Source organism: Hoplias malabaricus, chromosome 1 (assembly GCF_029633855.1).
Source record: "Hoplias malabaricus isolate fHopMal1 chromosome 1, fHopMal1.hap1, whole genome shotgun sequence".
NCBI classification, from domain to species: domain Eukaryota; kingdom Metazoa; phylum Chordata; class Actinopteri; order Characiformes; family Erythrinidae; genus Hoplias; species Hoplias malabaricus.
This window is the reverse complement of record NC_089800.1, coordinates 15,568,146-15,587,743: the sequence shown is the minus strand read 5'-3', so window position 1 is coordinate 15,587,743 and position 19,598 is coordinate 15,568,146. Positions and strand designations below refer to the sequence as shown.

Genomic DNA, 19,598 nt, shown 5'->3' with positions numbered 1-19,598 from the left:
GCATGGAAGAGAAGCTCTAGAGAGTCTTTGGAGTGTGGCTTAAAGCATTTAAAAATTCAGCTGTTTAAAAGTCTGAGTTTGTCCAATCATAGTGCTCGGCCCTCGTTTATGTGAGAGCGCAAAGATAGAAGAAATAAGAGCACTGAGTAAAAACAGAGAAGAAAGAGAACAGAGCGAAAATGGCTAAAATCCGGAGTGTCTGCTACTTGCTCCTCACTGCTGTGCGCTCGGGGTTGAGGTGAACAGTGAGCGGCTCCATATCATTTAAAGGAAAAGGGGCTGAAAGCGGGTGTTCTGAACAGGGCTGTTTACACAGGGGGAGAACACTGCTGTGGGGCTTGTGGGGTTTAGCAGGTCACAGACATTTCATTCATGTGGAAATTTTGATGTGGATTTTTAAATTAGTTTTCTCAGATACCGAAATTACTGCCTGGGTGTTTATTAGGCTGTTTAGTGAGAAGACATTTTATGGCCACATTAAAAGCAGCAGAGTGTTTTAGAACAAGTTCGAGATGGAAGTCAGAGAGCTGCAGAATGTGTTGAAGCTCCTAAACATGTCGTTTGTCTGTTTTATTTTGGTATTACTGAATCAGAACTTTAATTAATTTGTATAATGCATGATCAGAACTGAAGCCAGCTGCTGCAGACTGATGTCCTTTTACTTCTTTAAGGAGTGACCCCTTGATGCAGGACCCTTTGATGAAGGATTTTATGATAAAATTTCTCTCGGAGCTCTTTTTTTTACAGGTTTAGCAGCTCCACTGAAGCTCTGATTTCAGAAGCTTTTTAATGACTCTCTGATCTTTAATCTGAGTCTTTAATGGAACAGTGACACAGCTAAACATTTATAGGATGTGGCCAAAGGTTTGTGGACACCTGCTCTTCCAGCATTTGCTCAGAAATAAAGGGAATTAAAACAGTCCCTACTCTTTACACTTGATGATGGTTCGTTGGTTGTGAAGAGATTTGATGCCGTTCACTCATTCATTATCTGTAACCCTTATGCAGTTCAGGGTCGCGGTGTGTCCAGAGCCTACCTGGAATCATTGGGCGCAAGGCGGGAAGCACATCCTAGAGGGGGCGCCAGTCTTTCACAGGGCAACACACACATTCACTCACACACTCACACCTACAGACACTTTTTGAGTCTCCAATCCATCTACCAACGTGTGTACCAACCTGTGCAACGCTACCTGCTGCGCCACCGTGCCGCCCTGATGATTAGTAGTGGGTCACTAAGATCACATTGGGCAGCAAGGGGATGCTGCAGCGTCTTGGCATCCTCAGTGGGATCCTTTCTTCCGGTCACTCTCTGTGAGGAGTGTGGGGTCTGTGTGGGTATCCTCCAGGCACTCTGCTTTCCTCCCACAGTCCCAGCACCCATCCACTTACAGAATAAATGTGTCAGAATAACAATATTAATACCCCAGTCTGCGTTTTATGAGATGTGTCTGTTCTAAAGCCCCACCCCTCAGTCCTGTTGTGTTTGCACAGTCACACATCAATAAAGTGATATTTTCATGATGATGCTGATGTTTTGTTGGGGTTTGGCTCTGTTCCAGTTCTCTTAGGTGTTCCCGCTTTGGGTTGGATTTCTCTTTAATGCAGAACAGACAGTCTGGATGGTGTGTGTGTGTGTGTGTGTGTGTTGGGGGTTGTGTGTGGGTGTGACTCCTTTCCCACATTACACTGCAGCCCTATGAGGTGCGTGAGTGTGTGTGCACTACACCTATAGCCAATCACAAGCCTCACATTTTGCAATCATCCCATTGGATGCTTGGCATTCCTTTATGAATGTTGGGAAATGTATGGATGTTTTTATTAGGACAAAACCCATTATTGGTTGTTGACAGATTGATGAAGATTTGGTTCAGGATTTTTAAACAAATCCTCCCTGAAACTCAGGGTGGGGGTTAGGGCCACTCTTTCTATAATAGACCATTTTTTTTGTTTTTGTTTTTGAGCTTAGTCGGTAGCAGAAAGTCACAGTGAGCATAGCGGTGTCAAGTGTAGGAAAATGGGAATATGGCTAATCCGGATGCTTATTAGCTTACGAGTTAAAGAGAGGTTGTCCTACACTAATAAGCTAACTCTTAGTACTGGAGTGAGGTGTCCAGACCCATACTCATTGTCGGGCAAGTGGGTCAAGGAACCACCTTGTGGGAAACCCAGCGTGTATACAGCAGAAACACTCAAGCCATAAAATCTCTCAATGCCTACAAAGGATATTGAATACCAAGATCTGATGGATACTTTTTGTGTTTTACTGACCGACGTACTGCCTTTGGTATTTACCATTATGAAATAGCTGAGAATGCCAGCCTTCTTTCACTAATTTGTTATTATTAGATACATTGTTGATTTTGCTTTGTGATAAACAGTGGCAAAAATCATTACCTGATATGAAATGTGCAGCGCAGAGCCGAAAATTCATCAGTCCCGTCTGTCCATTTAATAGCTTGTCACCATAAACTCCTGTGTTTTGTCTCAAAGGGCATCTTCATCGCTGGTATTCTATAAAAATAAGATAATTTGCTATAAGATAATTTCGATTCTGGCATCCAACAGCACAACATGACATATTTTGACCTTTTTTGTGTATCTCACCCATTTCACTCCACTTGTTTATGCTGTTTTACTGATTCCACAATGCGCGTTTAAATTATATATATATATAAAATTGTATTTTATAATTTATGCTTCAAAATGCAGGAGACATATCCATCATCTAATCCAGTTCTTTTTTAGAATGCTTTTTCAGTGTGAACACGGTCACATTGTTATCAGATAAATCCACTTGGTGGAATGGGAAGAAGCACAACCCATGTTACACAGTGTTCTTACACACGTTTCCTGCATGCATATAGAGGGCGCCAGTTTCCCCATTCTTGCAGAATGTACACAGCAAATGAAAGTATTTTTGAATGTTCCTCTGTGTCTTTTCAGCTTTTTAGGATTCAGCATGTTTTACGAGGCGGGTGGTCTGTTTATTATTTGCAGCGCTCCAGCTCTGTTAAAGTTCAGCCTTGTTTTCCCTCCTCACTGCTTCCAGATTCCTCGACTTTCTTTCATCCTTGGTTTTAGGAAGCAGAAGCTCTGCGGTTCTCAGGCTCGGAGCGGGAGTTTTCAGTGTCACAACTCTTTTATTAGTCTCTGAAGTCCTCAGTGACTCACCTAAACAGAGTGTTGTCTGTACGCCGAGTTATTTTTGATTTTACTGTTCTCTGCGTCTCATTAGCATGCGTGTAATTTTCGCTTTTAAATCCTCTCTTCTTTGGTGGCTCTGAGCGTAACTTTTCCCACGTGTTTTCCATCAGGATCAGATCTGCCTAATATCACAAATCACAGTAGAACTGAACCCAAACCTCCAGAAGAATTAAGAAACAAAGCAGTGTCCTGTATTTTATTTTTAGTCTTCAGTGTTTCAGTCATAACGTTTTAAAATCACCTCCCTGTTTCTACACACACTGTCCAACCCGCTCACTCTGTAGTCTTACAGTTACATACTGTAGTCCATCTGTTGCTCTGCATACTTTACTCCCTTTTACCCTTTTCTTCAATGGACAATGTGCATAATTTTATACATGATTTTTCCGACTGTGCAGTGGTCTCCTCCGTAGGCTGTGGTTTAGGGCAGTTGACCAGAAATGGTTTTAAGGTGAGGGCATAAACCATTATGTAATGTTTGGGAAGTGGGTTTAATGAAGCAGGAGGAGATTGGACTCTAGTTGAAAAACAAATAGGGATGACTTTGTAAAAGTCCCGCTCCCGTAATGTAAAAAGCCTATGAAACTATTATAGGTCGTTTGAACATGGCTTTAATTTTGGAGTTTGTATGTTTTTCTCCTTATGTGCCTGGTGTTGTATGGGCAGAGTGGAACGTACAGATGACCAGAGTGGACATGCCTTCCTTTACGGCCTTTTGCTTTGGCTCCGGTGTAGGACTCTGTGGGAGATGTTTTCTCTGCAGAATGTATGACTTTGGAAAGTATGTATAAGAGTAAATGAGGGTCCAGCTGGTGGTCCTCTTTATCACACCCGACAGCCCCCCTGGGTGAGCAAAACTAGAGATAAATCTGCTCTATTTAGGATAAATATGAGTTGTTTGGAGATTCTCCTTCGAGGGCCAGCTGTTAAGCAGCGTCAGTGACCCCTGCCTTTAACATTTATTATGTCCACTTTGTGTTTTTAAATAATTGTCTTCTCTCTCTCTCTGTCGCGCTCTCTCTCATTCTCTGTAGGTATCATTACCCAGTGCCGAAGGTGTTTTATGTGCAGCTGACAGTGGGTAGCAATGAGTTTATTGGTGAAGGTCGAACTCGCCAAGCAGCTCGACACAATGCTGCCATGAAAGCTCTTCAAGCTCTGAGGAACGAGCCCATTCCAGAAAGACCCCCTCAGGTACATACCCTTGTATACACACACACACAGAGCATGAGTTAAAAGTCACAAGGACACACTCTCTTATTTCAGAAATGAAAGGGAAAATGACATATCTGAATACCTCAGGAAGTAATGGGTAAGGGGTCTATCTTTTAGACTATGTCCGGAACATGGCCGCCATCTTGAAAACAGCCATATTGGATCAAGGCTTTTTCCAACAGGAAGTTGTTTTCGTGTAGCCTATCAAGAAGACCAGATTTGTCTCAGAAATCGCTTGCTGCAATCAGATTTGCAATATAATTTGTAATACATAAAAAGAAAGAAAAAAAAAAAGGTTGCAAATTTAAGTTGTTCGTCAGAAGCCCGTTAGAGACTTGTTACAGACTTGACAAGACCCTAAATGCTCAGCGCAACCTGACAGTGCTACAGGAAACAGTGTTCCTATCCATTCTGACTAAAGATGGCGCTGTGCATTTAGGGGCTGGTCAAGGCTATAACGACCCTATAACAAACAACCACAGGTTTTATATTTCTGCGTTCATAACTTTAAAAACAAGTTATGATTTGATATGCTACATGCAACTTCCCATTGGAAAAACTTGCCCTTGATCCAATATGGCAGCTTTCAAGATGGCGGCCACGTGCCAGACACAGCCTATAATATAGGAACTTCACCCAAGGTCCTGTGACTTCTGACTCACCCTCAGCTCAGTTCAGTAAAATATTTAAAGCATGTTGGAGGAAAATTGCTAATTATTTCATACAGTGTTTTCATATTATTTCCAAATTTTTTAACTCAGGATATAAGCAAAAGCCGTGTTGTTTCTGTCCTTATTTTCTCCATAAAAATCAGCTGAATGTAACATGAGTGGAGTGTCCAAACCTAATAGATTTTTAATAGTTATCTAATAGAGTTTAAAGGTGCAAAGCTGGACCAGGTTTATAGTTGGGTTTGTATCTCTCAGAATTAGATGAAGACTGAATACTGAATGATAGACGTTGTTATTTACTTCCCTGTGGACTGACTGAGGCGTAATTGTCCCAGTGTTGAGTAATGGTGATTGCTGATAACAGTTCTGCTGGAAGGAGCTCATTTTCAGCCCGAATAGAGCGCTGAGAAGCCAGAGGATTAAAGTGAGACAGAGCAGGCGTCACATTGTTGTGTGTGGTGTTTAAAAAAACATATTCAGAATGTAATGCATGTGGTTTTGGTTTCTGTGAATAAAACACACAGCCCGGGGTCATCTCTGGAAGCGCTGGTTTCCCTCAGCAGCCGGAAATATTATCGCACACTGCTCCTTATGGCAGCCATCCACAGTGTCACTTACACCGCGATGGCTGTGATCTCTCCTGTCCCGTCTTGTCTCAGAGAATAAAGTCTTTGTCAGGCGCTTCTTTCCTGTATTGCTTTACAAATTGAAGAACACAGATATCTTGTACGCCTTCAGGCAACCGACCTGGCAGCAGGGCTGAGAAACTTAGCCTTTTTATATTGGTTTTATTTCGCAATCCAATTTTTACACAATGCGATTATTTTTCTTTATATTTTACTTTTATTAAATGGTGCAGTGAGTCGTTTCTGCCACCAAAAACAAAGGAAAATATTTTTATAAAACTGATTATTCATTAAGGGCAGCACTCTCTGCTGCAGGGTCTCTGGGTCCTGGGTGGGATCCTGGGGTGGGATCCAATAGCGTGAGTTCCCCCACATGTATCAGGATAATCTGGTACATCCAGGACACTAGGTGTCAGACCTGTTAGTGGGTCTTAAGGGATTCTAACAACAATATGAACGGCTGATTTCAAAACCTTCCACACAATCTTCAGGGATTATTTGCTTTAATTTGTTATGTATTTTGTAGAAGAGCACTTGTTTAAAGCAGCTCTTTTTGTGGGGAAAACATTGTGTTGAGGAGCAAAGGCTCAGAAGAATAAAAGATGCCGGTCCTAATGAAATTCTAACATAAAAAATGTGTGTAAATATTTCCCTAGGCCAATCCAGAAGAGAAGAAGGGAGTGGAGGAAAACAGTGACGCCAGCAAGTCAGAGATCAGCCTGGTTTACGAAATCGCTCTGAAAAGGAACCTTCCCGTTAACTTTGAGGTAAAGCACTGCTCTGTGAACGATCCCACATGAAGGAGAATCAGTTGTACCTTCATCACTGAGCCATTGCTCCTATAAATAATATAAAAAATAGGGGGGAATATATGCCATGAAAGCATTGTCTGAGAGAGTGGGACTCTCTACAGCAGATGCAGAGTCCTCTAGAGGGGTGTAAAAGCTCTCTGGAGTGATGAAGCCAGTTCCAGTACCTGTGAGGTGAGCTGGAGTGATGTTTGTGATCCAGAACTAATCCATATCATCAGCACCTGACCTCACTGATGACTGAGGCAGAGTGCCATCAAATCCTGACAGCAGTGTTCCAACATCTAGTGTAGAGAGTGTGTAGCCTTCCCAGAAGAGCAGAGGTTGTGACTGCTGTAAATAAGACCCTTCATTTCAGACGTATTACAGTAAATCCTTGGTAGCTCACTGTTTTGAATCATGTCCTGAAGGAAGGTCACCTTTTGAAATGCTTGCTTTTAACGTTCTGACGTTATGTTCATTTATTTAATCACATTTCTTCATTAATGTTCATAAAAACATCTGTTACTTTAGGGGAAAGCTGATGAAAAGCTGTGCTCAGCCACGTGAGGACGAGAACAATAGAGATTACCGTAAACATCTCCATTACTGAGAATTCAATTTTTTTAAAAGCTTCAGAAGTTTTATTAAACATAATTTAATTACAGAGAGTTTTTAATAAAAAAAAATCACAGCTCTGCCATAAATCTCCTGTCCAATTTAAATTCAGGGACTAATTGTATATTCAGTGTTCAGTTATGATGTATTGAACGACAGTGTATGAAGCTGCAGAGATACATGTCAAGGACTTTTTTGTTGGTAATAGTTTCTACATCCACAACTCTGAAGAGTAGGGAGGCCAGTCAGGACCAGAGGAGGACTTTTATGGAGCAGTCAGTCATTTTTACCACCTTGAAAAAAAATTATTTCTTTAAAGTATATCTCCCACAAGATCATGAATTAAACTGTGCTTTCATTCCTGAGTAACCCAGTCCATGCTCCATAGGGTGGGTCCTCCACATGTGGGCAGCCATGTTTTAAAATAAGATTAAGGGCAGAATCTCTGACACATCCAGACCACTAGGAGTCAGTATAATGCGTTTTATTATACACTGTAAAGAAGAACCAGTGGAGAATAGTGAGTCTTCGTCATATGAAGAAGATTCAGATCAGAGATTCCGTACTAAACCCTGTTTAAACATGGCCGCCCAGTGTGGGGGACCCGCTCTGTGGAGGGTAAACTGGTTGAAACAATAAATAAATGTTGTTTGCTATTGTTATTGTGGGCACAGTTGACTGACTGCTCTTTTAACTCAGATTTTGAAGGCAGCCCAGGAGCAGACAGAGTTGTTTTCTGCTGTTGAGGGAGTCGAGCGGATGTCTGCGGTTTCTGTAACATCTTCATTATGTAAAGTGTTTTTCCACACCCTTCTCCAGAGCCGGCGTGTGGCTGATGCTGCATTTTCCACACTTTCTTTTTTTTGACACAATAATGTCCTCGTCATTCTGAGCTCCCACGCTCACCCTCTATGTCCAGAAAAGATCCTGTTGTTTATTTAATTAGGAACGTCCTTGAACACAATTCAGAGTCGGCAGGGGTTTTGTTTCAGTGAAAATATGGATGTTATTTTGAGGAATTTTGCCTATTTACAGAGGGAATTGTGTGTGTGTGTGTGTGTGTGTGTGTGTGTGTGTGTGTTTATAACCATTTAAACCATAAAATAAGTGCTACAATATGCGCTAGACCCCGAATATGTGAGTGATGCTCTTTACTGGCAAGCTTTTCAGAGCTGAACAGAAGATTTCAGTATATTATATGTGTATTCAATTAATCAAATTATTTGAAGTATTCTGCTTTCTTTTTTTATGATAACAGAATAATAGAAACCTTATCTTCCCCTGCTCCTCCAGAAAGACTCTGTGGATCATATGAATGTTATACATTTTGTAGAATATTTATGTTGTTACTACAATACTACTACTGCATATACTCAGAGCGTGCTCTAGATGTGTATATGTGCAGCTAGGACATGAGGACAACTCGAGTCGCTTCTCGAATCACGTCAGACGAAAGATATCTGTGCGTAGCTCTAAGGTTTTGGACGGATGACACACTGCTGAGAGATATAAGAGAAGTAAAAGATATATGAGGCATAAGCTTTTGCCAAGAACCACCCATCGCGTACATAAGTACCTTTCTCCAGGGCAGACGCATCAACGAGCCGCACAAAAGAGCCTTTCTTCACCCTGCCAGCCTTCCTTTGTCCCTTTCCAGGCCTGATATCCTGCCTTTTCTCCCAGAGTTTCTTAGGCTCCGATCCTGCCACTGACACTGTGTGTGAGGGTTTTTTTGGGCCGTGATGGAGGCCGATGGTCGAACTCGGGTTACGGTTTTATTAAAAAACATTTTTAAAAGCACGAGACAGGACGACAGGCCACCGTCAGATTCGGCATCAAGGTCCGATCTGAAACTCCATCGCCGTAGCTCAGATCTTGTGGCGTCTGTTGCCATGGTTACAACTCCCAGCGCCAAAACTTTTCCACAGGATGGAGACACTAGCTCCAGGCTAAAGTCACTGTACAGCAGTGTTTTTTCTATCAGAGAATGTGACTCTGAAAACTGTCATAAAGTCCCTGGTTTCTGTGTATATTCACTCCTAGATGGTAGCTAGCTTAGGAGAAGGAAATAAACACAAAAGAAGAACATTATTTGTAGATCAAATAAATACAAATCTGCTGTTTTTTTCTCTAAGCAATAAACGGGACCCAGAGTCCATACTTTAGCGTCAGCATCACCCAGTGTGTTAGATGGAGAATTACTTGAGACGAAAGTGAATACAGGAAGGCAGAGCACATTTCAGAGACACTACAGTCTTCACAACAAATAATTACAAAAACAAAGGGTTAGAGAGTCCTTGTTCAGTGAAGCAGTCAGTAATTAAGCCAACAGCAGCCACACTTTATTCTGCGTCATTGATAAACAATGAACTTCAGCTAAACAGTTTGCTTTACTGTTTTCATAACGGCTTGTGGTTTCTTTTTTTAACTGCTGTTGGCCAAAGCCACGGCATCGAGACTCAGAGGTTTCACCAGAGATTTTATAAGAAGAGAGCAGTCACTGGTTGAAATATGAGAGTTCTCATAATGCTCAACATGGCTTCTGTTTACGGAAAAAGTCCCTTTAACAAAAATAGCCAATCAGATGCTGATATGTTGAAAAATCTGTTTTTTTAATGCACTATTGAGCCAAATGCTAAAGTTTTTGTCTGATTTTATCAGAGATATAAAATGCAACATTGAAACCATAATTCGAACTTCAGTTTCCAGGTATTATGGTCTCTCTCCGTTTGAAGATATAGGCATCTGGTTTTGTGAGACTGGAAATAACTGCACAGAGGCATTGCCAAGATGGACAGAACAAGTGGACACACTTAAAGGACTTTGGTCTCTAACTCCAGTCACATTGTTCTCTCTCCCTCTCCCCCACATACACACAGAGGGTGGTTCTTACCCAATCAGAGTGCGCAAAAATGCTAACTGTTTCCAGTGAGAGGCCAAGAACACACGACCCAAAACGAATCCGCCCACAAAACCGTAGCTGCGTTCCAAACCCACGGCTGCGGCTGAGTCAGGACTGTCCTGTGAAGACTCCTCCTTAGTCACCTAGGTCACACAAGTGGAAAGGTCTCATCTGAGTTAAAGTAGATTGTATTTACTTATTAATATTATCATGCAAAATAATACTCTTTTAAAAATGATATTAAAACCCATACTTCAACCTTAAAACCTGAAACTTCAAAAATGTCAAATATTAAAATGGCTTAATCAGTATTATTACTTTTTGTAAGTAAACAAAAAAGCTGTTATTTACTCTGTCTGATTTTTACTGACTGAAGGGTGTCCGTGTGCATCTCCCACTTCCACTGCTCTGGAGTTATAGCCCATTCCTCCAGACAGAACTGCTGTCATTCACAGACGTCTGTTGGGCTTCTCACTCTGTGCACTGGTTCGGTTTTCAGAGTTTTTACGGGATTCAGGTCAGAAATGTTATATGTGTTAGATTTTCTTATTTTTCAATATCAGAAAATGCATAGAAACTGTGAAAAAGGACTTCAGGTTAAAGTCTGAAACCCGTTTAATACGTAAACACCTTATAGAACACCCCAGGAACACTAGAGATCTTTTGGATGAATGTTTGTGTCTTCTCACCGGAGGTGGAATAACAGTTGAGCGGCTGAGGACGCAAAGAGAAATTCTGAATTCTTATGCAACGTCGCACTGTGACGATCTGGTCCTCTCCACATCAAAGCTGTGTAAATATTGGCCGTGGGCATTCTGGGAAGTGTGTGAGGAATGCTCAATGTTCGGCTGCGTTTTTCTCTCCTCTGTCTTCAGATAAAAGTCCAAACATCTGAAGACTAAAGATTGATGACTTCTCTCAGCTGCCTTCATTCATTTAGTTCTGCAGAAATCACACCGGAGGTAGTAATTCTACTCCTTTTAAAGGTGCAGTCAGTCGTTTCTACTGCCGACACTTAGCGAAGCATTGTTAGAAAAGTGAAGACAAGTTTATCATTTTTACATTGAGTATGCTGTTCTGCATTGAGAGAAGAAATTGTCCTACCCTGAGAAAAGGAAATGGACACAAGAAGAGCACAACAAGAAGAAGCTGCTGCTGTTTCTCAGAGAAATGAAGAGGCCGCTGAACCCCGACCTCAACATCTCTGAATGTGTTTGTGTTTAACTTGAGAATCAGAAAGTGTTAAACCAGCTTCTGAGACTGAACTGTGAAGGTGTGGCGGCAGACGTGTATGAGGAGCTGAGAGAATTTCCGAAAAAATGAAAGGAGGCTGGAATAAAAGGAGAGGTACTGAGGAATGGGGTTAATGTTATATTTAGTTGTTGAGGCTTGTGGGTACATTTCTGCTTTTCCCTGAAGCTGAACAATTAAAAGAAATTGTCTGTGTGTGTGTGTGTGTGTGTGTGTGTGTGTGATGTGGGTCTTGTGTAGAGGATGTGAGCGGGATTCTCAGGAGGGAGATAACTTTCACTGCAGACTGAGAGTCCGGCTCAGCAGCTGTGTGTGTGTGTGTGTGTGTGAGATCTAATCCCCCTTCACCTGCACCACTGCAGGGACACATGAAGCAAATATAACTAGTTCTGCTTTGCGCACATATTTACATTCATTATTATTATTTAATTACATTGTTATGAGTTATTTATTACATTATAGCTGTTTACTGCCTGGATTTTCTAATTACAAAAGAAGTGCAGCCTGTGCAGAGAATATGGCACATTGTTAAAATAATAATAATATTACAAACTTCATATAAATAGAAATTGCGGAATAAAAATTACATTTTAAGAGGTTTATTTTTTTATTTCTGTATAAAATGACCCTAAAATGAGGAAATACCCTGTTTTAATAAATGTTTTGTTTACGTTAAAATAAATATCTGTTATTAACAGCTCTTAGGGGGACACCAGTTTAACTCTGGGGTTAAATACCTTTAGAATTATTTATTTTAAGACCAAGATTTGCATTTTTTGACATGTGTGGCCTGTTTTTATTTCTCTTGGGAGTGTATAAATAACCCGTGTGTGTGTGTGTTTTCCAGGTGCTGAAAGAGAGTGGTCCCCCACACATGAAGAGTTTTTTGACCCGAGTCACTGTGGGAGAGTTCTCTGCCGAAGGAGAAGGAAACAGCAAGAAACTTTCCAAAAAACGAGCAGCTCTCACAATTCTGCAGGAGCTGAAGAAACTGCCCTTCATCCCCGCGGTGGAGAAGCCCAAGCTCCACTACAAAAAACGGCCCAAGACCATCCTAAAGGTGCACTGCCCTTTGTAATAATCTGCAAACCTGGTGCTGTTCATAGGATCTCGCTGGTCACCAAACAACAAACCTGTGACATGAAGCTGAAAGGTGGGGGCCGGGGATTCAGAGATGAAACAAACGAACTGCAGTGTGGTCCTCAGGAGAAACGTGTTACACATTCGGAACATCTTCTGAACTTCTTATGCTTCCTGATTTGGCAATGCCCCGTTTGGATTCATAATCCACAGACTCTCAGACCAGTGGAAACACAAGTCTGTTCTTAAAAGGTTTCCTGGGTCATAGGAACAAGCATCAACACTTTGTTGGTGAAAATGTGGGATCAGTGTTTCTTCTCTTTAAATAACGCACACAGAAAAGCAACTCTGGTTTCATCAGCGCCCCCTCCTGGCGTTTACATGCTTTACATATATTTTAAAAATGTTTTCTTTGTTTAGGATGGATGCTCTGGACAAGTCTACTGACTGTCATCGACAATTAAACTATAGCTTTTCCTTTTTCTTTTTCAGACTGGACCCGAGTACGGCCAGGGCATGAACCCCATCAGCAGACTCGCCCAAATCCAGCAGGCGAAGAAAGAGAAAGAACCAGAATACATGCTTCTCTCTGAGAGAGGGATGCCCCGCCGCCGGGAATTCATCATGCAGGTACGAAGAGAGTCAGAGTGGGAGTGAGAAATTAGAAAGGAAGGAAGGAGAGAGAGAAAATAGAGGGAGGGGAGGGATAGAAGGCAGAGTGGGAAATGAAGGAAGGAAAGGGAGAGAGGAAAAGGAGAGGTAAAAATAAATAGAGAGAGAGATTGAATAGAGGGAGGTGGACAAGGGCAAGAGAACTCAAAGGTGAAATGGAGAGGGAAAAAGAGCACAAGGGACAGAAACAAAAAAAAACGAGATGTAAAGAAAGAATATGGAGCGAGACAAAAATGAGAGAGGAGGAGGAGAGGAGAACAAAATAAAGGTCAGGTGACATGAGAGAGAAATGTAGATAAGTATGAGAAGTGAAAAAAAGAAAGTGGGGAAGAGAGAGGAGATGGAGTGGGAAAAATGGAGGATGGAAGAAGAGAAAATGGAGATGGAGACCTGAAGGAAAATGGAGAACTTGAGGAGAGAGGAAGAAGAAAATACACAGTGACGGGATTTTCCACTTATTGGAGAATATAGTCCAGGACTAAGTTTAATCACTCTCAAGAAAACAGCCCCTAAACCTTTTAATCCATTCTTTAGTGAATCAGCTGTTACACTGACACCTAGTGGCGGTTTCGATGTGCTGTAAATTCTGTATTAAACATGGCTGCCTTGTGTGGAGGACCCGCTCTGTGGAGCATAAACTGTTTCATTTAGAGAAGACAGCTGCAGTTTATAGAACTGAAGTAAAACCGAACTCTTTTACCTTTTCTTTCTCTCTTTCTCTCTCTCTCTCTCCCTCTCTCTCTCTCTCTGTTAAAGCTCAGTGTTTTCTTAGGCTTATTAAAGCAGCTGCTCGCCCTCTTTTCCGCTGATATCACTCACTCTCTCCACGTCATGGAGGAGGAATGCAGCAAAAAACGGGAGGAAACTACAACACACACACACACAGAGAGAATGGTCAATATACTGCAGGATATTTAGGACATAAATTGACGTGTGTGTGTGCATATTTATGCATAACTGTGTGTGTGTGTGGAAAGGCTGCGGTTGTATACACACTCACAGAATCTTGTTCTGTTACTTTACACTGTACTTTCATTCCAAGAAAACCCCCAACACAGATTTAAACTTCCTGTTTTTCTGCTCTTCCTGGTTAATTAGATTTTGTCTCTTTCCAAAAGTCACTGACACTTTGTCCAGAACAAAGGTCCAGTTACAGACGTCCAGATCGTTCCTTATCTACAGACAGCTCTGTAAAACATAAGCGATTAATACCATCCCCATACCAGAGATTATAAACAAGACCAGACTTTAACAATAAACTACACTTGAACTTGTTGGGGATTTCAGACATTACAGAATTCCTAAGAAATAAGAGGGAAATGGGAAACTTAAAACAAACAAAAAAAATTATTCCTCTAAAAACACCACAGTAAAAATGAATATAAAAACATGGACCTGTTTTTTTAGGTGGTGTCTTAGTGGCTATGTTTACATCCAGCCTGATGATCCAGGAATAACTGTGAAGTGGTAGCGTGATCAGGATTGAATATGTAATGTTTAAAATATATTTGTCTTATTCTTCAAAGTATTAAACTCTGTAAATGAACAGAAATGATAAACAAGTGCAACCTGTTTTTACTCAGAAAATCAACACCACAGCTGTTCCATCCTGATTGGAATTCTCTCTCTCTCTCTCTCTCTCTCTCTCTCTCTCTCTCTCTCTCTCTCTCTCTGTGTGTGTGTGTGTGTTTGTGTGTGTTAATCCTCCTCATTCATAGCATTTCTCCACGCTTCTTTCAGTGCTGCTTTACACTCTGTTTCTTTTGTGTGTCCTTTTTGCTTCTAAAGTTTCCTCGTTGTTCTCTCGGCTGTCGGCACAAATCAGCTTCTGTTCCGCTCCCGTCCTCCTCCATTCTCTCCTAGTGGAAAAAAAGAGAAGACACTTGGTTTCTGTGTGAATTTAAAGAGGAATTCCTTCTGATTTTGTGTCTGATGTTTGAGATGTAAACACAGTGATGGACAGTGTTTCAGTGGGAGTCAGAACAGCGGAGGTGAATGGAACCAGATGTCCTCCTCTAAAAGCTCCTCACAGAAAGTGAGAACAGTAGATGATGGGGGACACATGGCTGATGTCTGACCATAGTTTGGGGAAGGTTTATAACATTAGCCAATTATTTAGCTTCAGAAGTGCTCTGACACCCCCCTGTCTGTGTTGGTATGTTCCAGGTAAAAGTAGGTGCAGAAGTGACCACAGGAAGTGGACCTAATAAGAAGGTGGCGAAACGAGCAGCGGCGGAGGCCATGCTGCTGCAGCTCGGATTCAAAGCTTCAACTGTACAAAACTCTCCAGAAAAGGTGCGTGTGTGTGTACTAGGAATATAGCACATTGTGTGAACTTGTCTTCGTTGTGTGGAAAAACCAGCTGGTCCCCACAAGGTAATAATTACATTTATAGGTGAAGACATTATTAAGGGAACACTAGGTAAGGATTAGTGTTTTGCTCCTGGGCTCCCCCTAGAGTTGTATGTAGAGTGTAATTAATTTTTGCAGCACTGTCCTGACATCTGTGGGTTGCTTTGGGCACAAAGATTCACAAGATGTCATAACCCTCCGTTTTGGAGTAAGACTGTATTTGAAGGTCCATGTCGCCCTCACATTTGACCCCACACCTCTATCCCAACAAGAACTGAGACCCCCACCCCTAGGAAACATGGAGTAAGGTGTAGGGGCAATGTGAGAAATAAGACTCCCATTCAGAATGAGACCCATATAAACCAAGTTTAGCATCATCACATACATACAGAGTCTTGAGGACTGTGTTCTCTGGAGTGATGGGGTTCCTCTGGTGTGTGGAACAGTGGAACTGTGTTCTCTGGAGTGATGGGGTTCCTCTGGTGTGTGGAAGAGTGGAACTGTGTTCTCTGGAGTGATGGGGTTCCTCTGGTGTGTGGAACAGTGGAACTGTGTTCTCTGGAGTGATGGGGTTCCTCTGGTGTGTGGAACTGTGTTCTCTGGAGTGATGGGGTTCCTCTGGGATGAGTTGGAGTGGTGAGTGTGATCCACAAATAATCACAGCATCCAGTCCTTGACCCTCACTGATGATTATGAGGCTGAACTCCATCAGATCCTCACAGCAATGTGCCAGGGTCTAGAGTACTCCCAGTTTACTTTGTGGCATTCTGAACTACGAAGTGCAAACAGTAGCACATTTAAGTGCAAACGTGTGTGTGTGTGTGTGTGTGTTTGTGTTCTCACTTGTACACAAACTTGAGCTTTATAGAGTGTAACTTGCTGTCTTCCTCTCTCTGTTTACCTGTCAGTTTATTGGCTGCTAAGCTGCAACATCTAAATCTAACACACTCTCTCTCTCTCTCTCTCTCTCTCTCTCTCTCTCTCTCTCTCTCTCTCTCTCTCTCTAGTCACAGGTGGAGAATAAAGGGTGGAATGGACAGAGGGCCGGTTTCCCAGAAGCATCGGCTAACAGTAAGTATGCACGCTGAGGTGTTGAATCTGTTTAACTGATATTCTCTCTCTCTCTCTTGTCTCTCTCTCTCTCTCTCTCTCTCTCTCTCTCTCTCTTTCATACAAACAAACTGCTGTGAGGTGTCTATTCAAACACATTGCCTTATTTTTCTGTGCCTTCTATTATCTGCCACTCAGGATTACTGACTACACACACACACACAACCACACAACCACACACACACAGCCTCTCTCTCTCCTTCCCTTTCTCTTGCCTCATTGATGTTTTACATATTGGAAAAATGAAATAAAATAAGGAATGTGTCACAGACTGAGGGATAGAGTGAGAGAGGGACAGAGGAGGGGTGGAGAGTGGGGGGGAGACAGCAGAGAAAGATATACATATTAGAGAGAGAGCGAGAGCTGTGCTTAACTGGAACTGAGCCACTTCCCAGTCCCTCCCACCCTCCCCTCGGATTCTCTCTTTATTTCTTCTCTACCCTCTCTGTGCCCCTCTCTCTCTCTCTCTCTCTCTCTCTCTCTCTCTCTCTCTGTCTGTAAACTTTACTCTGTGTAAAGTTTGTTGCTGTCAGTTGATGCTCAGAGTTCTGATATGATCCAGATCTCCGGTGAATGCAGCTCCACTTGAATTTCTTTTACTTTTTTAAGCAAATGGATCTTTCCTGTTTATTTTGTACTCTCTGAACTTTGTTTGTATTCAATTATTTTAATTAAATTCTACTTCACTGTTCTCCTTCATTAGTTTATCCCCTGAAATTAAACAGGTTGATTTGTGTAAGCACTTTCTATCTCTTCAGTGAGAATGGGCGGGGCTAACTAGTTGTAGGCTGAATGGGCGGGGCTGAACTGCTTTTGGGAGAATGGGTGGATCATGTGTAAATATGTTCAAGAAGAATATTGCATTCGGGTGGTTACAGTGGTCTTATTTCCATGTTGTTTGCTTTGTTTTCCAAGAAGAAAATTAACTTTGTGCCAGACATTGTTTGTCCAGAATGTAACTGGATCAGGACTGCAGATACTTTTGAATGTTTACTTTATTAAGTAAAGTACAGAAAATTAAACTGTTGGTTTGTAGAACCCTGTTTAGTTTGGAGGTGTTGATTTACAGCAAGGAACTTGATGTGATATTTTTTTTTCTGGTTTAAATCAATGTGTTTCAGCCCTCAGCTGGAGGCGTTACAGTTCACCACACACACATACACACACACACTCTCCCAGAGCGTGAGGGTGAAGGGGGAACCGTTTTATTGAATGTTTCCACGCTCTTCCCATGCATTCTCCTGCGTTCCTCCGCTGATGTCATGCAGAAACACCTCTTTTTGTCAAGCTCCTGTCGAACAAGTTTGAGTCCAGTTTCTTTTCCATCTGTTTTGCTGAAGGAAGTTGAACACTCAAAGTTTTTGCAGAAAGAGAATAGTCTATGTTGGGTCCAGAGTGTGGTCAGTTTGATCAAACTGAACTGTGGGATCATCCACACTGTCGTCTTAATTTTTTCCTCACTGGTTATCCTCAGATTGTATCAGCAGTTCACACACTACAGCAATGAGACAATGAAATGAATTCACCGGCCCTGCTACTGATCACACTCCAGTGTTTAAAGAGAGACCTGCAATGAAAAAATCCCTTGTTCAGTGCATGTTCATATTAATGTGTGTATGTGGAGGCCACCAAAACCACACAATGTGAAAAAAGACCACCCAGTCAGTTTTCTGTGCGCTGCCCAAGTCAGAAAACATGGGATAAAATTGATTCTTCTCTGCTTCTGATGTCAAGTGCAGAAACTTTAGAATCCCCCAGCTCCTCATCCGAGTCTGTCCAATCACAGCACTGGACCCACGTTTATGTGAGAGCGCAAAGATGAGGTTAAATGCAGCAAAACCGACACGAGTGCGGAGAAATAAGAGCACTGAGTAAAAACTGAGAAAACGTGAATGGAGAAGAAATAGAACCGAGCGAAAATGGCTAAAAACCAGAGCTTCTGCTCCTCGCTCCTCACTGCTGTGCGCTCAGGGTTGGGGTGAACAGCGAGTGGCTCATTATCATTTAAAGGAACAGGTGCTGAAAGCGGGCGTTCTGAACAGGGCTGTTTACACAGGGGGAGAACACTGCTGTGGGGCTCGTGGTGTTTTGACCAAAGCAGGTCACAGATGTTTTATTAAGAACCTGAACTGTGTTCCACTGTGGAGAAGAGGGAGATACTACAAACCAATAATATTGAGTCCTTGCGCTCAGTGAAGGAGCGAGAGCGATGGCTGTACTGTTCAGATTTTTCTGTAATTTCTAGAGTAATATTTTCAGGTTTTGTGGAGAGGGTGCTCTGGTTAAACCAGTCTCTGCTTGTTCAGTGGTGTTTACAGTCCTATGTTGTTGTTGTTTTTCTCTCCGCGAGCACAAACAGGACACAGTTCAGAGGAGCAGCTGGACACTTCAGCACAGCTGAATCAGAGCTGAATGCTTTAAAGAACCAGACCGAATTGTCCTCTTCACATCATTTGTTTTAATTCCCGGTGTCAAACCACACAAGGAAACATTGCAGTGTTGAATAATTCATGAACATATCCCGATTTGACTGCTTGTTTAGCCCTGCTCCCTTGACCACACCCATTCAGCCTACACCACTTCAGCCTGCCCGCATGCAATCAGGACCGAGCTCTCTCTCTCACTCTCTCTGTCTCTCTCTGTGTGTGTTATTTACAGTGTGTCTCTGCTCCTGTTTCAGCTCAGAAGGGAATTCTGCATCTTTCCCCGGATGTATATCAGGAGATGGAGGCGAGTCGGAATAAAGGCAGTTCTGGAGTTTTCCTGGGCGGAATAAAGGCAGTTCTGGAGTTTTCCTGGGCTCTAAGGAGGGGGGCCCTGTGGGTCAGGGTTCTGCGGGTCCTGGTTCTTCTGGAGGGTTCTACAGCACAGCGTCCATGGCTCGGGAACTGCTCAGCGAAGGTCTGATGGGTAAATCCCCCACTCTGACTGTGCAGCCCTCTCAGCAGCTTGAGTACCTTGCACACATCCAGGGCTTTCAGGTAATCAACAATCAAATTCACAGTGATCTCAATCACAAGAACTATTACAACAACAATCACAATCACAGCAACAACACATTCACAACAGCTATTAAAACAATCACAAATTGCAACATTAGCATTCA

General features: G+C 42.2%; 1 protein-coding gene across 1 annotated transcript in view; it reads left to right on the top strand.

The window, feature by feature from the left end:
- The window catches only part of stau2 (staufen double-stranded RNA binding protein 2), a 73,017-nt gene that overhangs the window by 15,749 nt on the left and 37,670 nt on the right, over positions 1-19,598 (top strand). Inside the window, 8 exon segments of the mRNA XM_066670020.1 lie at positions 4,242-4,401; positions 6,376-6,486; positions 12,126-12,338; positions 12,851-12,988; positions 15,197-15,325; positions 16,390-16,453; positions 19,173-19,244; positions 19,247-19,473. Of these exon segments, the coding sequence (XP_066526117.1) occupies positions 4,242-4,401; positions 6,376-6,486; positions 12,126-12,338; positions 12,851-12,988; positions 15,197-15,325; positions 16,390-16,453; positions 19,173-19,244; positions 19,247-19,473 (1,114 nt within the window).